The 21630-nt window shown below is 37.7% G+C and overlaps 2 protein-coding genes across 2 annotated transcripts in view; one reads left to right on the forward strand and one right to left on the reverse strand.

Annotated features, from left to right (window-relative positions):
* The window catches only part of NLN (neurolysin), a 37829-nt gene extending 37152 nt beyond the window's left edge, over positions 1-677 (reverse strand). Inside the window, exon 1 of the mRNA XM_042875202.1 lies at positions 492-677. Within this exon, the coding sequence (XP_042731136.1) occupies positions 492-517 (26 nt within the window). The 5' untranslated portion in view covers positions 518-677. The remainder of the gene's footprint in view (positions 1-491) is intronic.
* Positions 670-21137, forward strand: SGTB (small glutamine rich tetratricopeptide repeat co-chaperone beta). The gene is made up of 11 exons (XM_042875204.1): positions 670-775; positions 1762-1886; positions 6081-6184; positions 6918-6987; positions 9268-9367; positions 11793-11897; positions 14316-14454; positions 14542-14604; positions 16053-16090; positions 16322-16405; positions 17801-21137. The coding sequence occupies exons 2-11, from the start codon at positions 1787-1789 to the stop codon at positions 17910-17912; spliced, it is 915 nt and encodes a 304-aa protein (XP_042731138.1). The 5' UTR covers positions 670-775; positions 1762-1786; the 3' UTR covers positions 17913-21137.
* Positions 21138-21630: the final 493 nt, after the last annotated feature.

Consider the following 21630-nt stretch of genomic DNA (forward strand, 5'->3'; position numbering starts at 1 on the left):
CCCTTCCCTTTTTCACCGCTCGCCGTCTTCCACGATGCTTCCCCGGACGCGCCCGGAGACAGCGCTCAGTACAGAGACGGCGCTCCTTCCCTCATTGTCAAACCCTCCGGCACCGCGCCCGTCTCACGCCTCACCGCGGGCAGGAGGCGAGCTGAGCTACCGCGCCCCTCGCCATCGTCTTCCCGCGCTCCCCACCGCAGCTCCGGGCGGGCCGGCCCATCCGAGCCGCCCACCTGCGCGCCGGTTATCTCCAGAAGGCGGGCGAGCCGCAGGAGCCAAGGGCGTCACCCGGGCACGCCGTCCAGCCCCGGCCCTTTTGTTTGCCCGGCCCCGTGCAGCACGGCCGCAGCCGAGAGGCATCGGCAGAGCGGGGCTGGGCAGGGCCCCGCCGGGACGGCCGACTGGGGCCGAGGGGCGCGGAGCCGCGGGTGGAGTGGAACGACCGGGCGCGGGGCCGCCAAGCGCCCCAGTCCGCGCCGTGCCGCGCCTACCTGTGAGCCGAGCGCAGGGCCAGCATGGGGAGCGAGGGGAGGGCGGCGTGCGGGAAGGCGGGGCCACACGGCCAGGAGGAGGAGGAGGAGGAGGAGGAAAAGGAGGAGGAGGAGAAGGAAGAAGGGCCAGTGTCGCTCCGCTGTCACCGCCGCCGCCCTCCAGCCGGGCGCGGGCACAGCCGCCGGGACCGCGCTGCCACCTCGCTCATCCGCTTCCGCCGCTTCCTGCGCCCCAATCCCCTGCTCCGCGCGGCGCTGACGGAACGCGCTCGGCTGGCCGCGCGGTAAGGCGATGTTCCGGGGCGGCGCTGACCGGACCGGTGGTGGGCGGGCGTGGGGCGGACCTGTTCCCCGGGCCGTGCCGCTGGAGCTCTCGAGGGCACGGCGCCCCTCGGCTGGAACCCGGTGAGCCGGCGGCGCCGCCCGGCCCGGGAGCTTCTCGCTGGCCGTTATCTAGGCCCTTCGCTGTGCGCAGCCCGCGGCGGCCGAGCTCGGCCCTCCGGTGAGGGCTCCGGGGGCGTGGGCAGGATTTCGCCAACGCCGATCCTGGCGTTGCCGTTCATCGATCGCAGCACCGCTTTCCCTCGAAGGCTGGGTGTCAGCTCTTGTCCTTTTGATTCAAAACGATCTGGGAAAAATAGCTCAGAAAGTTGGAAATAGGGTTTTCCGGAAAGTTATGTAACTGGCAGCTGATGCGGAATGTGAATCAGAGCCGCCCGTGTCCCCGATCCCCGCTAGAGCCGAGGTCGCGGCGCTCCCGCTGTGCCCGGGGCGGACGTGCAGCAACCAGCACCACGGCGTCCGGGGCAGGGCAGCTGCTGCTGAAGTGTTTCATCGCATCGCTACTCAGTGTAGGTCTTAGCCGATTATGACTCAGGCATGTTTTCCCTCTTCAAAATGCAAGTGTCTTAGGGGAAAAAATATATATATTCAAACAGTATCCTTTGGAAACAGAAGTTCATGAGTTATATCCCCTGTGAACCTTCCTGCGGGAATGAATCTGAGGAAATCTCTGCCTTTCCGATGGCAGGTTGGCAGGTTGCAGATGATGCTTGTAACCTGCATGACCCAAGGTCTCGTTTCAGGGTAGTGTCATATTGGGCTTTTTGTGAAGGATAATTTTTCATATGATGTGTTCACTTCTAACCGAGGTGCTCCAGGAAATTCACAGCTGGGCCCAAAGCGTATGTTCTGACATATTACAAGGCTCTTCTTTCCCCTCTCCCCCCTTTTTCTTCCTCTGAAATAAGAGATCCTATTTCTTTTTAAGACAGGAGAAATTCATCAGTTTGAAAATGTCATCGGTCAAGCGCTTGGTTTATGCTTTCATCCATTTCTTGAGAGAGCAGAGTCAAATGGAAACTTTCACTCCAGATGAACAAGAAAGCTTGGAAGGTAAGTGGTGAAGCTGACAATACTTGGGCAGGTTGTGCACATGCATACATTACATAATTTGGTGTATGTTACCACTGAGCGTAATTGGAGTTATCTAAGTGAAATTACCACAAAATGGCATGTGAATAAGATCACAGTAGTTCAGAAATTATTTGTTTTAAGCCATCTCTCATTTTAAAAATGTTCTAAAGTCACAAAATTGATTTTAAGTACTAGATACTTTGAATCGCATCAAGTTAGGCAGTGCCAGAGAGCAGGCTATGGGAATGATTTATGTTTGCATCCATTTCATTAAGAGTATGGTTCTAACACTGCTTGCCAGAGGCCCTCACAAGTTCCTAAATGCCCATCTGCCAGCGTTCACCAGGGCTGACACCAGACAATTTCATGCACATCTAAAACTTAGAGATGTGTTATTGAAGCAACGAAGATAATGGGTTTGGGGCTGCCATTGGTAATGAATGAGCTGCAATAGTACTAATGTGTGATGGCAGTGCCAGCGAGATGCATGCCATCCTGGGTACACTTTTTAAGAAGGGCAAAAAGGATGATGCAGGGAACAACCAACCTGTCAGTCTCACCTCTGTGCTGGCAAAGGTGATGGAACAGATCCTCTTGGAAGCTATGCTAAGGCACATGGAAGATAGGGAGAACTGTTTCCTTATTCTTATAAGACATACAAGAGTTCCAGGTAGTCCATCACGGAGAGCTAAAAGAACCCATAGGTATAGAAAATAAAATAAATATTTACTATAGCTTTTTCACATAAATAGCAATAACAAAGCGTGCACAATGAGGAATATCTTCACTGTAGTACAGTTTCTATTAACAAAAAATGCAGCCTCAGAAAGATGGATTTCTATGTTTGTATTCCTCCACCAACAGAGCAATACACATTGATTTCATAGAATCATAGAATCACCAAGGTTGGAAAAGACCTAAAGGATCATCCAGTCCAACCATTCACCTATTCCCAATAGCTCCCACTAAACCATGTCCCTCAACACAACATCCAATTTCATTGCTGTCATTCTTTTCTCTAATTCCTAGGAAGTAGTATCACAGTGTATAACTAATAATTAATTCTGTGATGTGCTTTTCATGGCATCTGTATAAGAGACCTGCACACTGTTCTAAGCAGTCTTAGGCTTCATAACTCAAGAGGAGGATAAGTTGGAGTCAGGGAATAGCAGGGCAATAAATGTCATCCTGGCAGTTATGTGAACTGTAAGGAGTTGGGATTGAGAAGCAAGTCATGCTTCTCAAAGACATGAACGTAGAAAGGGAAACGTGGAATGTTCTTCCTTTCAGTGTCTGTTGCTTTTACATTGTAGTTTTTCAGTAATACAAGCCAGAAAGAAACATTTGTTGCATGTTATTCAAAGGTTATTCTACAGACCTGCTTTTGCGTCACTGTATTCTGTTGGCTCACAATGTCAGAGGCAGGTATGTGTGGTATGGCAGTTGAAGCTGAGCCAGTATTCCCACCAATACTCCATTCCATGTTGTTGCCATGTGACAGATAGCAGCAGAGAGGCAGTGGATGGAGCAAAGGTGTGACACTGAGTTCTTCCACGTGGAAAAATTGGCACCCATTAACATTTGCAACAGTTGCTGAATGTTTGTGGAGACCAAGCAATGGATGTGAGCGCAGTGAGCAGTGGGTGGTGCATTTCAGCAGTGGTGGCAGGGTACCTCTGCTGGTCCAGATTTTCACAAACACTTCATGCAGGCTGTTGTTCATTGCTGGCAGGAATACATAACTAATGGTGGTGAATGTGTTGACAAACAGTGTTTTGTAGCTGAGGATTTTCTCTGTCAAATAGTGTTACTGTGTTCTTTGTGGATGTCAAAGTTTCTGTGGAAATAAATAGGAGGCGTTACATTTGGAGCAACACATATAGATGACTATCACTTTCCACATGTATGAATTTAAATTTAACTTGTATTAGGTTATAATAGTATTACAGTGAAGTTATAATCAGGTCATGAAAGAAAGTCATGTTTCTGGCAATTGCATGATAGCAGATCAATATTCCTTTTGTTTTTTTACAACACTGATAAACATCGGGTTATGCCTATGAAGATTTACCTGGATACAAGTAAATCTTTAAAAGCAGTCTTACCCTCTGTTTGCCTGAAAGAATCAACATTTTATAGATTTTATTTTCTGCATAAAAATATTAGAAACCCTCACTTAAATGCTTATGTAAAGTTTACCATTTTAATACAGATATGAAATCCTAATTTTAGAGCTGTACCCTGCCAGCAGTTTCTTACCATATGCTATGTGTTAGATGATCAGAGGCAAGCATTCTAAGTAATTGGCTCATTTTATTGTGCAAAATATCTTTACTGCATGTGGAATAGCAATAGTCCAGGTCTTACCAGTGGAATTGGTTAATGTCAGGTGGAAGCTTAAAGGACAAAATAATTTGACTGATATTTTTCCTTGGTAACTTATGTATCTTGGTATTTGTGAAAAAAAGAAAATAGGGTATGAGTGGCTGTGCCAGAAAGTAATTTAAGTATTTTCTATTCCCCACAAAAACAATAAAAAGAAGTAGAACATTACAAATATAATGGAGAATTTATCAAAATATGTCTGGCATATATTCAAGCTCTTGTGTGTTCAAATTATAACATGATGTCAATGATAGTGAAACTTTCCCATGCTTACATGATGAATAAAATGCCTTAGTTTGAGGAAACAGGAATAATCAGAAAAGATAGATTGGAGAAATACATTCTTCTACAGTCCAGGATTTAGATGAATGGTACAAAACTCTGTTGGCTAATACTCAACAGTACTGTATGAATTAGCAACTTCACTTCTGCCAAGTTGTATTTTAGATAATGTATTTGAGAGGCAGTCATTTCCCTTTTGTGTATACAGTTTCTACGTGTTGTTCCTGTTTGTAGCACCTATTACCGTGGAATTAAAGCAGAAACTCTATACAGATGGAGAAAGGCTATGGTTTTATTTATTTATTTGCTTCTTCCTGCAGTGAGTTCTCAAAGGAGTGCTTTTGAAACTGTGGAATGCACTGCTTAAGGTGAAGGTTGCATAGTAGTTAGGACACTTTGGATGAGGGTAGTTATACAAAAGATGAAGTAGGTTGAGACTGATCTGTACTGATAAGGAGTACTACTAATACATAATTCAGAATTCAGCATAATCAGTGCTCACTTTCCTAGAAGGTTTTCTACTTACCAGGAGACGAAAGAGTTTAACACAAATCATTCAGCACACTTACTGAGTAATTTAGAATCTGAAAAACCGATGTATGTCCAACATTTATAGGCCAAAAGAATAAGTGCTATGCATGTTTAACTATATACTCAAGCTTTAATTTCATTACACTTAGTATGTTATGAGAGGCTTTAAAAAAATCTTCTAAGTTTTAGTATTTATTTTACAGGTTTACTTTTTAAGTCTCCTGGAACTGGTCTTATTATTAACTTTCAGTAATTTAACATTTGGATCAGCATTCAGGTCTCTTGTAATGCACTGAACTAAAATTGATTTCAAATTCTAAGATTAATTTTTAGTGATAGTTTGAGTTCATCTATTCCAAGTAATTTCTAGTTCAGGTTAAAATGTATATAAAATAAAGTATAATATTAAATAATTCATTTTTCTGTTCAAATTAGGCTTCACGAAGATTCTTCTTTGTTCCTTCTCAGTTTTCAGTCTAAAACATTTGATGATGTACTTTGATGGAAACATTCCACCAGATTCTCAAAATGTTAGGGAAAGCATTGATTCAATTTCAGATATTATAAATAACAGAAAATGTGTTTATACAGAATTACATATAGTAATTCCTATTTATCTTCTTTTGCCTGAAATTATGTGCTCACATTTGAAACTTCATTTTGATATTTGGTCTACTCTAGAATTGCATATTGTGAGCATAGGTAATTATTGTGGGATTGGGAGTGCCATTTAATCATTTAATGAATCAGATGATTCAGAGGATTCAAAGAAATATTATATATTTGTTTAAGAATAATGGCAGAACAGGTAAATATTTTATATAGCTTTTAGTCAGTCTTGTGGTGTGCCCCATACTGCAGCTGTTAGTAGCTGAATAAGGAAATGTGAGCCACAACTTCACAAATCAATTAATGCAATTACACTTCTTTCTGTTGAGAAACTGTTGAGTTAATTATTATTATTTTCCTTGTAAGTTGCAATTCAGTGTCTGGAGACCGTTTTTAAGATTAACCCAGAAGATACTCATCTTGCACCTCCACAGCATTTGATAGAAATATTTGCAAATTCTTTCCGCAAGGTAAGATTTAAATTTAAATTTTAGCATTGTTTTCCCAGTTTCTGATAAGATTTTGTACTGCATACACAACCTTAAAAGTGCTGTATAGGCCAAAACAATGTGAAAGCTTAAGGAAAATATGTGAAAAAAAAAAAAAAAGGAATTTCTGTAAAACATAATAGAGTGAACTCTTTTGGGACAGTATGAGGAATTACTTTCCTCAGGAAAGACAAGGACAATTCCATGCATAAGATTACTAAACAGTGGAGGTCAAGCTGTCACCTAAAGGGTTTTATTCCTTTTATCCCCAGTTAAGCATTATGCGATTCCCAGAGGTAATTATCTGCACAGTGCTTGAGGTCATCTACAGTTTTCTGATGCTTCTCACTCCATTGCGGAAATAATTTAGAAGAGCACTAACCTTAAAGTGGGAACTTTTCAGAAGTGTACAAATAAGTGTTACCTGGGAGTTTCCAGTACAGGAAGCACGAAAACCATGATGGATTGCATATTTCATATTTCATCTTCCTGATGAAATGTGTGTTGAGCCATAAAGGTTTCTTTGGTTGTAGAAAGCATGCTATTTTTCTCTAGATGTTAGTGATGTTTTAGTTCTTTCATACTTCCTCTGCAATACAGAAAATCTGTTTTCTTGCTGATAGAATAGCATCCAGAATGGACAGTTCTTTTTAGTGTAACCAGGTCTTATGTTTTAAAGAAAAAAAAAAAAAAAGCTTATTTTGTTTACATACAGATTGATAAGCTGCCTCTCTCAGATTCTTTACCGGAGGATATCGAGAAGGCTGACCATCTGAAGGATGAAGGTTTGTAAATTGACAAAGAAATTAACATCTTGTTAAGGGTTTTTTTCTGTTGTTGTTATCACGGGTAGTGATAATATTGCATCTGTATTGAGCAACATAACCTGTACAAAAAAATTCAGCTTATTTTTCACAATGATCATTATGCTCTAAGAGAGCTAAGTGATGTGCTCTGTCTGGATTCTAAGAAAGCACTGGCAGCACTTGGTATGATTACAGGACTGTAAGATATCCAGTGCTTTGTTGTGTGGGTATTACCGCATTCTGTGATTTTAGTCGGTGTATTGCACCTCCTTATCTGTCAGGCCTCAAGGGTTTGTGAAATGTACTAGGATTTTTTTTTGTCTCATGCAACGTGGAATATTAGAGTTGTTTTTCCTTTTCTCCTAGATTTCTTAATCTCAGCATAAATAGTAGGTCTCTGTATTCTTCTGTTTTCCTTTAACCAGTTTTTAGCTGGAGAGAGAGCGCAATCGTTACCCACTCATACTAGCTCCAACTTAACAGTGTTTCTGATCACCTTTGGTTCAGACCAGTATCAAAAATTCAAGCTTTGATGGCCATCAGTAGTAGTTTTGTTTTAGAGAAATGTCGGGTAGTACAACCTGTACTTTGTACCTTGTGAGTCTTAACTCTCAGCAGGATTTATTTGTGCAGAACTTTAACTTAAAGAAATGGTGTGTCAGCTGTGGTCCTGGAAAATTTTGCTCTCTCAACCTCCATCCAGAGATTCAGGGATGTGAGAGGTGTGGACTGCCAGTGAAGACTGAGGCAAAGAACTCATTGAGTACTTCATTTATCAGAGGGAGTACACTCTCCTTGGACCGTCTCTGCTGCCCAATGTACCCATAGAATCTCTTTTTGTGTTATTTTTCACATCCTTTGCCAACTTCAGTTCCATCTCTTTCTTGGCTTTCCTGATCTCACTTCTGCATATCTGGGTGGCATTCTAGGCCACATGTCCCTGATTGCTCGTGAGCAATTACACTTTCAGTTTGCCTTCTCACTGGCAGGGACTGCTGACCAATTACAGTCTGGTATATCACTATGGGGAGGAGGTGTACCACACTGTACGTTTTTACGACATTGATGATACTCCATTACCTAAATCTGGCTTTGTTTATTAAGTGCTTCATGGTCACAGATAAATGCCAGTATAATTGTTTTCAGTTATTACTGTCACCTAGAACTACGTGTTCCACAGTCTTGCTTTATTTGCTTTTATGCAGTTATCTACAGTTGTAATAAACTATTGACCTGTGCCTTTTCTTCCTTACTTTGGGAGAGGGCTGAAATATTTTGCCAAGGTACAGGGAAATCAGTGAAAGTATGTAGTTTTCCTGATAACTTCTTGGTGTTGTTGTGGAACCAAGACTTCTGCAGGCTCTAGCAGTCCAAGAATCCATAGTGGTGGCACCAGGGATGTGCCAGGGATGACATTAATCTTAAGTATCCTGTGGTAGGACTTTGTTTCTCTGCTAGTCTGTTATGAAGAATTAAAGAAACCACCACAATTACTCTATCAGTGCTCTATCTGTCAGTGAGGAAAGAAAGTGCAAAATAGCTTTTGTTTTGAAAGAACTTGCTTCAACAATCTCTTTCCATAGAAAAGCTACTAGCTTTTTCACTGAAGTAGGCTTGAAAAGATAAAGTATGAGATGTTATTGAGCAGAGTGTCAGTGTTTCAATGGTTAAAAATATATACATATTATATAATTTTATATATTATATATATAATATGTATATTATATTGTATTTTATATATAAATCTTTGAATTGTTTTTAGGCTACCTCTTCTATGTATATGCTTCTCATTATTCTAACTAATGAACAAAGTAGCAACATCTGAGAAGTGGGGCTTATTTCCCTTATTAAATGAATAGTTACGAGGAAAATTTTTTATTGATGTAAGACCAATAAGGAATTAACAAATTGCTTATTGAATTACTGATTAATCTGTATTAGAGTGGTACTGCAACTACATTTATATTTCTCAATGAATTGATCTTTACTTAGCAGCAAAAACTGTCCGAAAAGTATGAAGTAGCAAAAAGAAAGAAGAGAAAGGCTTATCTGGTGGACTGCAATGCACTTAATGACCTTTACAGAGATAGTATATGATTCTATTTGCTTTATTCCATGCCAGTTACATTTTAAAGAATATATCTCAAAAGCATGCATCAAAACTGTCTTATTTAGGTGCTGTAATGTGGCTTCTATACTTTCTTAAAACATACTGATGTGTCTTCTAATTACTTATGAGATTTTTGTAATTTACTGCAGGTAACAATCATATGAAAGAAGAAAATTATGGTGCTGCAGTGGATTGTTACACTAGGGCAATAGAACTGGATCCAAACAATGCAGTCTATTACTGCAACAGGTAAAAACAAAATAATACACACTTTTTATTCCCAAACCTCATAAACATTTTTTAAAATACAAAATATTATGTAGATCAAAAGTATGTGAGGCTAGAAAAACTGATATTTTTAAATTAACACGATGAATTTCTATCAGATATAAAGCAGAATTGAGATACCTCAGCAAATCTGTATCAGAAGGTGTCATATGGGCTTTAAAATTACTTTGACACTAGATGTCAGCTTTTTGTAAGTTAGGATGTTTATAGTAAATCATGACATAGGCTGCGGTTCCCAGTGTGTTGAGAATAATAAGAGCCTTTTCTTCTGGTGGTCTAGTTGTCATTTCAGTCTTCTATAGTTTTGACTAGCCTTAGAAAAAAGCACTGATGTGGGTATAAGATTTTGGAGGTTTCAAAGATTGTAATTTTGTGCATGATATGTTGAGAAATAACAAGGCAATGTTCTTACAGTTTTGTTGTATAATAAGTTCTTCACCATAGTACTGACAAGGGACTAGATGAAGTCTGGAAGAGCATGTAATTGCAGCAGCAGCAGCAGGTTGCACTTTCAGTATATTGCCCTGAGGATCAGTATTAGAACAAAAGTGGTGTATTTTGAGACCCCTCTGTAATTAGAGGCTCTAGAGGCAGTTATGCCCTGCCTCTACAGCACCTCTGTACCTTAGTCTTGAGTGCATCTGTTACCAGAAGGAGATAACAATTTGAGTGCTGTCAACCTGTCCTTGTGGTACTGCATGCAGTGGATTTTTCCTTTCTGGACGTTGTGGTTCCATTACTCAGAGTTTAATTTGTGACAAGTGAGACTCAGTGTTTCGTGGCAAGCATAAAGAGAAAGGGAAAGCACAACTTAGTAATTTCATTTTACATCATTAAAGTAGTAGCTAAAAATGTAAATAATCTATGTTAACGTAGAAAACTGATCACATAAATGATTATAGATATCAAATGTTAATAAAAGACCTGATTCAAAAGCCTTTCAAAGTCACAGAAAATTTCTTCAATAGAATGAGCTTCAGCAGCAAATCTGTAGTTAGCAAAAAAAGGCAGAAATTTTTCATTCTGTGTGCTACATTTATGAGAACCAAAACGAATCTTGATGTCCATGAGCACAATATTGTACAAAGTTAGGTAAAAGAAGACAGGCACTTCTCTGGAGTTCCCAAAGGTATGCGGTATCTGAATTAGCATAGGCCTTTTTCTTCTCAGGAATTACTGCTTTCTAAAGTATTGCTTTTTACTTTCAGCTCTGTGAAAATGAGAGAGATTAGATACCACTGCAGCTTTAGCTGTCTGTAGTTTTTTTTTTTTTTCTTTGTAAATATGGAAAGAACATTTTCTGCTGAAATGCATGACAGATGAAGCACAATCCCCAAGTTTTATGTATAAAACTTACTGGCATTTGCAGAACTACAAAACTGTGAAGTATGCTAAATATTTAAAAGGACTAGAATGTCTTCTGAACAGACTACTTGTACGAAGTCAGGAAAAAATAATGCCATTTCAAGCTATCACAGGAGAATGAATTGAGTGGTGATTGTAGCATCTAGCTTTTCTAATTTAAAATTAAAAAAAAAAAATGCTACATGTAATGGAAATACTGTATTTCTCCCATGGTTTTTTAATAAAGGAAGAATAAACTGGATTATTATTAGACCTTTCAAAGTGGGAAATTTTGAGAGTTAATTTGTTACTATCATCTTTTTAGGGCAAGTGCAAGTGTAAATAACCACAGCATTAAGTATTTCAGTGTTATTGCTGATATAGAGGTGCAATTTTTATTTAGTAATTCAGAGATCGTTGAGAAGTGTCACCCCAATTTATTTGCAAGCATGAGTTTTACTGAGATACAACTGTGTGTGTGTAAAATAAAGATGGCTTCAGTTCAGAACTGGCAAAAGCTGCTTAGATTGTTCTCCTGAAGCCAGTTTCAGAGATCAAGTGGGATGGTTCTTATGGAAAGGCAATTCTGTACTTCCTGAAGCACAGATTTGTAACTGCTAAGAGAGCAGAAAAAAAACTACAACATTCCTTTGGACAGCATTAAAAATATACTCCTTACTGGAAAAATGATTTTACTTGAGAGTTTCTTTCACTTCATGCAATAGGTTTTGTGATGTATCTTGTGCATAGTCATAAGCTGGATGTAGAACAGTTTCTCAGGATTATTTCTCCTTTGTGCCTTCAAGGACAAGTGTGTTCTCCAAAGCCCTACTCCAGCAATACACCTTAGCTTATTAAGAATGTTTGTTTGTCCTACTCCACTGAGGAAAGCTGACACATTGTCTAAGTAGTGAATGAAAAGTCAGAAAGATTAAACATGTATGATGTAAAAACATAACATGTAAAAACATAAGCTTGTGTTGATCTTGCTGTTACTTTTTCTTGACTAAGCTCTCTCCTTTCTTTCTCTGCCTTCTCCTAGGGCAGCTGCTCAAAGTAAACTCAATAAGTACAGTGAAGCAATAAAGGACTGTGAGAGAGCCATAGCAATAGACCCAAAGTACAGCAAAGCATATGGAAGAATGGGGTAAGCTAATGTAAATCTGAGTGAATACTGAAAACCCATGTGCTAATCAGCATGTGTTCTCAGGGGTAAGTGGAGCTGTGTTGTTTTACTTAGCTGAAGTTCTTATTCTGAAAGTGTAGCAATTTTCTGAGGATGACTCTGTCATGACGTCAGCTTTAAGTTTCATTGATCTTAAGTTTTAATTGATCTGCCCCTTTAGGCAGAGGATCTGCTAAATGTAGTTTGACAGAGAATGTCTATTGGAGTGAAGGGCCATAATTGTAAGATATCTAGCTTTGCATTTTCATTAACAAAGCATATTGTGAGGATGTGGGCTGAATACTTCTTCAGCCTTTTGGCTTTTGATGTAAATTCAGAAAACGTTTGGGGTGGTTCTTTGGGGTCAGTTGGCACAAAATAGCCCATGTCCATATTATTGATTAAAATCTAGTTACAGAGTGACCACATTCAAGCTGCTTATTGCTAAATTGCATTGGGCTGTGTTAACTTCTGAACCATGCCCCAGAATTGTTTGGGCTAGCTGGCTTGGGACTGCATGCCAGGGAACATTTACTTTAAATAAAAAATGATAGAATTCTGTAATTTGAAAACCTTCCCAGACACAGTTTATTTTATTAGTACAAATGTAGCCTTGAGATAGTGCATAATTATTTCACTTTGATATTGTAAGGGTTACGTAACTCTCCTTAGATTTTTTTTCTGCATATAGTAGAACCCAAGAGCTTCAGATTTCAGTGAGGTGGAAGAAAAGTACAGGGTGATTTAATAGAAAATTGGAGGTTATTTTAGAGTTTTGAATGTGAGATCAGTGTACTATTTCATGAATTGTTAAGTGGGATCTCACATTCTCAAGCACTCAAGCTTTTCCTTTCCTTGTCTGACTGCTTTAAAAGAGGATATATTCTCAACTACAGGATGCTGTTCAACTCAGAAGCTTGAAAGATTAATGTATATGGCATAGGCTGAGTAAGGATACAGTGCTTGTTTAGTAATAACCGGGGAAGAAAAGAGCAGAAACTATTGTCTCAAAAGAAAAACTTCATGTGAGATTGCTAGTTTTTCTGACTGAGTTACAAAAGTGTATCAGTTTTTTTCTGAAGATTTGATGTAAAATTCTGCATCTTGATGTCACAGAAATAAACAGAAGTCTTACAGAAATATGCAGCTGTGTAGACAGTTAAAAGAAATGCTGAATCTGGAATTGTGAGCAAGGAGACTCGCCTCCTGTTCAGACTGTAGTGTATACCAAGAAGTAGAATTTTACATACTTTTTCCATAAATAAATGCAGTTGCATCACAGAAATATCTGACTGCATTTATCCTCTGGTTAGAAACTGCTAATTTATGGGCCAAGAACAGAGTTCATGAGAGCAATTGTGTTGAGAAAACATTAGCATTGCATGAGTTACTCTAAAAGTTTCATACTGGAGTTTATGCTGTTACTGAGTTTGTTACAGCTGAGAGTGATGACCATGATTGATGTATCTAACACACTGAACCCTCTTGCCTGTGATAAAAGACCAAGATCTCATGCTGGTTATTAACACAAGCTTATCAAACCTGTCTGCATAGCTCAGCACATACTAAAGGGAAACTGGAGTACTAATTTTTAGTGGAATGTAGGTTACACAGATCTTTCACAAAATGAAGAAAAAATCAGGTTAGTTTTGTGATCAGTGTAAATTGACTATATAGCAGAAGGCAGAACTGCAACCAGCTGGACTTCTGGAATAGCTCCAATAAAGGAAATGTTTTTAGTGTTGGAGCTAAACAAATCTGAAAACAAATATCGTTTCAGAAATAGTACATAATCCATTCTGTGCACTCCTGAGCAGCTGGAAAACAATGTTTTTCAGAAATTGAGCAGGTTTCTCTGAAATGTATCTTTTTTAAAGATATTGCTGCTATCATCTATATCCTTTTTGTCAAGCAGTGATGTAGAAGATCCAAGAGGAAAACCTTACACTGATCCAGTGCAAAAGCCTTTTAGATTGAAACTGGTTTTACTCTTTGTTTTCTTGCAGAAGCAGAATTCAAATTACAAGTATCTTAACTCTACTTATCTTCTAATATACCTTTCCAAATAATCTCTTGGATCAAAAGGACTGGAGGAAACAATAAGAGAAATTTCTGAGCTCAATTTGTGTTTTCATAAACTAAATCATTTGATAACGCCAGAGTTTTTTAATGAAACTTTCATATGTATGGAGCAGATGATGCCAGATGAGTTCTTGAGGATCATCTGTTCTGCAGTAATAAAGGTTTACACTAAGCAGTAGTAACACAACAGCAAAACATCCTTTAATTTACTGTGAAGATAGTTAGTGGTGAGATATTTTTTTAATTGAAGCAGAAAATGTATCATTATCTTTTGATGGTTGATAATGTTCTACCCAGGATTTCTTTATTTCACATTAGGTTGGCTCTGACCTCAGTGAACAAATATGAAGAAGCAATTACCAGTTACCAAAAAGCACTGGATCTTGATCCAGAAAATGACTCTTATAAGTCAAATTTGAAAATAGCAGAACAGAAACTAAGAGACATGTCCAGTCCTGTAAGTTAGCTCTGCATCTATTTATTAACAATGGTTTTGACTGGTATTTTGGAGGTAAGCTTACCTTCAAATCTTACTTCTTTCTAGACTGGAACTGGGCTGAGTTTTGACATGGCAAGCTTGATCAACAATCCTGCCTTCATTAGCATGGTGAGTGTATTTCAGGCTTTACATTACATTGCTTTTAAGGCTGAAGTTTTAAGAACAACTCTTGTTTAATAACAAGTGTTTTTAATGCTTATAATAGATAAGATGCATTATACTGAATTTAAACTTTTCTAAGTCATTTTGTTTTTGAACCAAGAAGGGAGGATAAATTTACTCTAATGCTCATCAGATTTCCAGTTGATTCTATCCTACTTATGAACATACAGTGATATACATAGATAGCTGTGTTGCTTTCAAAGATGGCAAGAATAGCAAAACACATGTCATCATCATAGTGGGGATATCTTTTTTATCCACCACAGTTGATAGCAAACAAAGACATTTCCTCTTAAATGAATAGCTGTTGATTCAGATGCAGTCTACCCAACAAAAGTCTAAAGCTTATAATTGCACAGAACAACTTTTTGTTCTTTACCTTTTCAAATTATCCCTGACCTCTTTATGTGTAGTACTTCAAGAGATTGCAAATAGTGAATCTAAGTAATATGTTGTGCTTTCCTTTACTTCCAGCACTCTTTCAAGCTGCAGTTTTGTTCCTCAATAGTTTTCTCTTCGTGAAGATCTGTCTTAGCCAAATGGTATAGATTAACTTTGAAGAAGGGAATTTGCAGGAAAGAAATGCAAAAAATACTTATTTCCTGATTTACGTTTGAGAGGTTGTATGAAGATATATTGGCCAACTAATGTTTTTATGTCTGGGCTTTTTTAGCACACTATAAAATAGTGAAGAGGCACACACTGCATTATGCATTAATCTTTGGCCACAGATTTTTGTAGGAATTATATTACTAGCTTTAAGTTTAAGAATTATATTACTAGCTTTTACCTGGTTTACACTATAGTAAACACAACAGAATTTTTGAGGTACCTTGTGAATGAAAATACAAATAACCTCATTCTTAAAACAAAGTAAGAAGATGCACAAGATATACAAATAACCAAAGAAAATATGTTACAAAACTATGGTATAAAGTAAGTTCACAATCTGATTTGCTCTGCAATATTTTGTTTATCTGGCTTTTGCTTTAAGAGCTTATTCCTACTACTTAAATAGTTGCAAAAATGATTTCTGAAGCCTGGGGATTGTAAATGCTTTATAGAAAACCTCTGTACTTAGATTTTTTTTTTTTTTTTTCATTTTTAAGGTACAGGGTTTTTATGTTTGACTTCTTGTCATATTTTTCACGTATGAATCTTCAACATGAATCTGTTGTCTAACATGTTATGAATTATCTCACCATCGTTATCTTTCAAATATTTAACTGTAATGATTATTTTTGCTGGTGATCACACATCTTTGTACATACGCCTAATTTTGTAATAAAACATAGAATACACCTTGATTTTTTTTTCACATTTTTTTCAGTGACACATATGTAATAAAAGTGTTGTAAAATGTTGTAATTGTAGCTATATATTTTCTATTCTAGGCAGCAAGCTTAATGCAGAATCCCCAAGTTCAACAACTGTAAGTATAAAAATGGAGTTCTACTGAAACAAATGTCTTTAAGGGTTGAACTAAAAGAAAAGGCAGTCAGTACCGAATTCCTGAAAATGTGATTTTGTATTTGTTTACTGTAAATAGTTTCTTCCTCTCACAGCTTAGTTCCTCCCTACAATTCAGCAAAGAACTAGAGTTTATTGCTTACTGTAAAGGTTCCTGCAGACCCCAATGCAAACAGTGTGCTAACTATTCCAGGATGTCAGGGATGATGTCAAATGCCATTGGTGGCCCTGCTGCAGGTGTCGGAGGCCTGTCAGATTTGTCCAGCCTGATCCATGCGTAAGTACTATGAATCATAGTTTAGTTTTACTGATACATTTGTAGAAACTTCATAGCTCACCATGTTTTAAAAAGGGATAGTACTGAACCAGTTAAACTGCAGCCTTTCCTCATTGTGTGCCCGATTATTATTAAATCAAAGGTCTTAAAGTGTTATGTCAATTGCAATGACCATGTGCTCAGTTTTATTTTCTGGTTTTCATACAGCGTTAATTTTCTAAACGCAACTTCAGTGCTACTGAAACCCTTCAGTTACTGGTACCAAGTGCATTTCAAATTGGTTGATCCTGTATTTGTGTGAACCGTGTTGAAATTGTTACTACCTGATATCCCAGACTTAAAAAAGTTAGATTTACCTAGCACAAGTTGCAACAAGTTCTAAAGATGTTTCCTGACTGACAGCGCTCTGGCAAACCTACATTTAGACTAAAAGGACTCCAGGGAACTCAGACAATAGTAAGAGAGTGGCTTTTACAAAAAACAGAACCCCAGATTTTATAACATTATAAGAATGATGCATCTGGAAGAGTTAGCACAAAAATATGCAATGGCTTATGTGGCAAATCCTAGTAACAGTCCTACAATTTTATTTTCAGTCTTCTAGCCTTCTTCAAACCATTTTAAGTTTTGCCTCATCAAGGGAAGAATAAATTATAATTGGCATTCCAGACAGGACTGTGACCCTGCAAAATCAAGGGCCATTTTTACAAAAATCGTGCTATGTACAAAAAAGTGCCTAGACTTATGAAAACGGTGGCTTTTCTTCAACCTTCACTTTGGTTGAAAGGAGTCTGATTAACCTTTGATACTTGGGCAAATGAAGAAGATTGAGTACCATGGCAGGCCACCCATGAGGTAACAGATTTTACATAGTTGATTTTTGTAGTAAACCAGTATCATGCTTATCTCCTACATGGAATGAATCTCACCAAGAATTCCAATCTTAGGCTGCAACTGTTGTGGAGATGCATCTGCTATTACTTTAGTCGCGCAAGAAGCTTTCTTCTGTTGAGCTCTTGCTACAAGTTGCCAACCATGCACTACATTTCAACCTTAGTTATCTAAGAGTAGTTACCTTTAATTACTAGAACAAATCATCTCAAAGAGAAGGGAGCAAATCACAGAAATATATTTGCTCCTATATCTTAGTAAGTAACACAGTAATTTTTTTCCATGTTACCAAATACAAAAATGGTCCAAAAAACCTGATGAAGAAGAGATTGGTGAGATTTCAAGTAGATAATGTCACGATACTATAGCTGCCTTGCTGTATAGCCTTAATCAAGGTATCTTTAGTCTTAACTTTCCTATGATGTACTATTCAATTATATTAGGTTATCTTATTGTGTTACAAATCTGTTATTTTTTCAATTATTTAAAAACTTTTCAACACAGGGGGCAGCAGTTTGCACAGCAGATACAGCAGCAGAATCCAGAGCTCATAGAGCAACTGAGAAATCATGTCCGGAGCAGATCTTTCAGTGGCAGCACTGAGGAACATTCCTGACTTAAATGAGTCCTGTGAATTGAAATGATATATAACCCCAAAATGCATACCATAGTTAGCAGCAAAAGCACCATCGTTAACTCTTCTGCTTGAATAGAAGACTGAAAATTCTTTGTGCGTGTTTGCAAACAAGAATAAATCTGTTAAACAGATCTATTGCACATAACATCATTTAATGTATAGTTAATCTTGGAAAATTAATATACTAAATGCATTCAGTGGTTTATTAAAATCCTTATGTACAAGTCATTTTCAGTAGGTGCATTTGAGTAATTTCCATGGGTGTTGAATGGCAAGGAGTTCTGCAGTTGTCTGATTTAGTGTAACAACTTAATTCTAAAATCCTTAATTCTAAAATGTAAAAGGCATGTTATTCTAATACTGTTATTCTAATACTGTTACAACTGCTGAAACAATAGCTTCATCAGTCCTTTTAATGGACATCTGATGTGCCCTTCTATGAGTGTAAATCAGTGTTGGAGTGTAGAATGTACATAAAACTTCTGCCTGAAGCCTGTTTATATCTGTGGAGAGGCTGTCAACGGTAACATGAAGTACTTTTTCACCTTGGCTGGAGAAAAGGAAATGACTGCATATGAAGGAGTAGCAACTGTAGAGAAAAAAAGATAATTCTAAAGTGGAATTATACATGCACCAAGATACAATTTGGCTTGGTAAGGAAATAGTATTAAGGAGTTTCAGACTCCTCAGCTGCCATGTATACCCTCAGATCAACTCTGGAGGCCAGCAGAGTGGTTATGTTTTCATAGGCATTGCAAACTGTATTACATTCCATAGGCATGCAGTATTTAACATAGGCTTAACATTCATAACTGTAATAAAAAAACTGATCATACGACTGCATAAATATCTTGTACTGAAAATAAGAAATGATTGCCTTAGAAGGATTCTCTTCCTGTTCCTGCGTGATAAATCACTGGCCTCAGATTCATTGTATGTTATCTTCTTTTAGCAATGATTGTATGGCTAAAGATTTTTCTAGTTTTTGTTATTTCTGTTTTTACATTGGCATTCTTTATCAGCTAACCTTATTCTGAAACAAACCACTGTTTTTCTGTATTTTCTTTTAAATTCTGCTTGCTGCTCACATTGATTTCTGTGATGAGGTGCATTTGTTTCAGCTTCAGGGAGCTTTTCAACACACTATTTCTCTTTCTAAATCAAAACTAAAACTAATTTGAGGAGCCTGCTTTGATTCCTAAGACAAAGTGCCCTCTACTGGCCTCTCAGACTAGAGGCAGCCCAGACAATAAAACAGGCTCCTAACTGGAAAAAGACACAGTAACTCCTTGGACATTACACATTATATCTGTTTTGTGGGCAAAAGAAACCAGCAAACTCAGAAAATGCAAAAGTGGGACTAAGTCAGGGATTCCACTAAGAAATCTGTGCATCCATTGTATGAGCCTTCAGCAGCCAAAACACAGGGAAAAATGCAGCTGGATCCAAGGAGAAATGAAATGGAGAAAACAAAAAAAATCCCACAATCACAAAATCCACATTATCATCTATTGAATACATGCACTTATTGCAGCGGCATCAAGATATTTGTAGTTTCTTCAACAAAGCAACCCTACACACAGCACTTACTTAAAAAAATATATCTGTAAGTTGCTCTGGCTGCCTTGTTAGGGTTGTGAAGATCTTTAAACTTCACATTAAATAGATTTCCAAATAAAAACTGTCAACAACATCTGATGACAAGGAAGCTTTTCAATGTGATCTTTTTTCAGAGGTAGTTAAGACTCTGAATCTAATCTGTAAGTTCTGTTACACTAACATAATAGGAAAGGATACTGTCTACAGGAAAGGTCAATGTATGTATGTGCTATGTGGGCTAAAACTACTGTACAAACAGTATTCTGTGTGTTGTGTCACGAAAGAAGCATTGCTCCTAGCACATAACTCCTATTAATCTCCACATTTCCTTAATTTTCTTCCATAGTGAGTTTTATTAGCTTTGCTAAGGGGAGAGTAGTAAATCCAGGAATGTCTGGATAGCACATGGGGATCTCTCTCAATTAATTTATACTTCTGTTGGAAGCACTGTTGATCTTTCTACTTTAAAACAGCAAGTGTGAAGAACCTGTTGAGAATTCCTGTAGAACAACAAAATGTGGTAATACTAATAAACTGATGTAGAGGTTGTACTGTCTTCCATAAATATACTTTATTTTTTAAATTGTTCACTGGTATGGCCTTATACTGTATTTATCAGAGTATAATCCCCAAGGTAAAAGAGAAATGAGTTATTGGTTTGTTATTTGAAAACACTAAAATCATCTTTATGGATATTTTACATACTACAGTATCATCAGTGTTTAGGTTTTAAGCCTGTACAAATCATATGTAACCAGAATATGTATTACAATGGTGGCATTAGCTAACTTTTTTGGAATGTGCTACAACTTGTGTAATACTTGTAAACATTCTTTGTTTCTTGTGTATTAACAAAAAGGGCTTTATAGCCTCAATAAAAGACAGTGCAACCAATAACAGGAGCTGTTATTACATGTTTTTCTATTGAAGCCAGGAACAGAGGGATTATTTATGCTGAAATCTATTTGGCCTTGAATAGGCTGCATTGTTTCACAATGCCATGCAATATGCCTTTAACACAGCGTGAGGAAGGAATCCTTTACCTGTGTAATAACTGCACTTCTGTTTTGCACTAAAATTTTTCATCCTGCTAGATCAAGTGGCAAACCCCAACCACAGAAAATAGTGTTTTAAATTAAAGTCAGTGGCAGTTTTTCATTTAACTGAACAAATACACATTTAACACCAAATTGATTTTGCATCATTATTATTCCATCAACATGTAAGTGTGATAATGGTTAGAGAAGAAAAAGTTACGCACTCAAACTGTAAAGGCCTGTAGCCTGCTTGCATGGAAATATATGCTAACTGCCTGATCAGAAAAACAACTAATGAAATATTCACCACAGAAATTATTCCTGTTGCACTTTTGGTTTTCTAATGAGTATGAAGTAAACTCACTCATATGAAGACAGAATTAAGTCTGCAACTCATGAACAAATCTTCATACGCTGTTTGAGGGCTATTGATAGTCACTCTGACGAAATGCAGCTTGTCTACTATTTCTGAACCTCTCCTACTTCTTATTACCACAAGGTCACATTTTCAATTTGTGTCAATTTAACTTGAAAACAGATTATAAATAAAGTTATTTACATTTTTTTTTTTGTTTGGATAGTTGTGGCTTTACTGTTTTAGCTTATTGGTACCTCTGAAAATATTAAGTAGATAATTGGTTGGTAGGCATCTTATTAATGTGCAGAGTATATATATTTTTAAATTGCTCTAATTTAATTAACTGGTCATAAATTTATCCAATATCTTAAAATTGAAAGTTAAAATTGAAAGATTCCATGTACAGTGAAGTCTAAAGCATATGTTTTCAAAACCGTAGTTACTAAATTACAATATGGTTTGACGAACTATGAAAGAGAATCTTCACTATTGGATGCATAAACACCACTAAACTAGGAGTATCAGCAAGCATCTTCTGTATTAAACGGCTAACTTGGCAACCTTAAAAAAAGATTTCAATGGTATGTCCAAACACAGCTAGGGAAAAGTATATTTTAGTGCTTAGAGTCCTGAAGACCTCTGTGCATGTGCTTTGCAGACCTTGATCTAGGATACAATTTTCTTCTCATTTTCTTAAAATTTT

The sequence above is a fragment of the Lagopus leucura genome, unplaced genomic scaffold, assembly GCF_019238085.1.
Source record: "Lagopus leucura isolate 7727_CA_CO unplaced genomic scaffold, USGS_WTPT01 Super-Scaffold_100014, whole genome shotgun sequence".
NCBI classification, from domain to species: domain Eukaryota; kingdom Metazoa; phylum Chordata; class Aves; order Galliformes; family Phasianidae; genus Lagopus; species Lagopus leucura.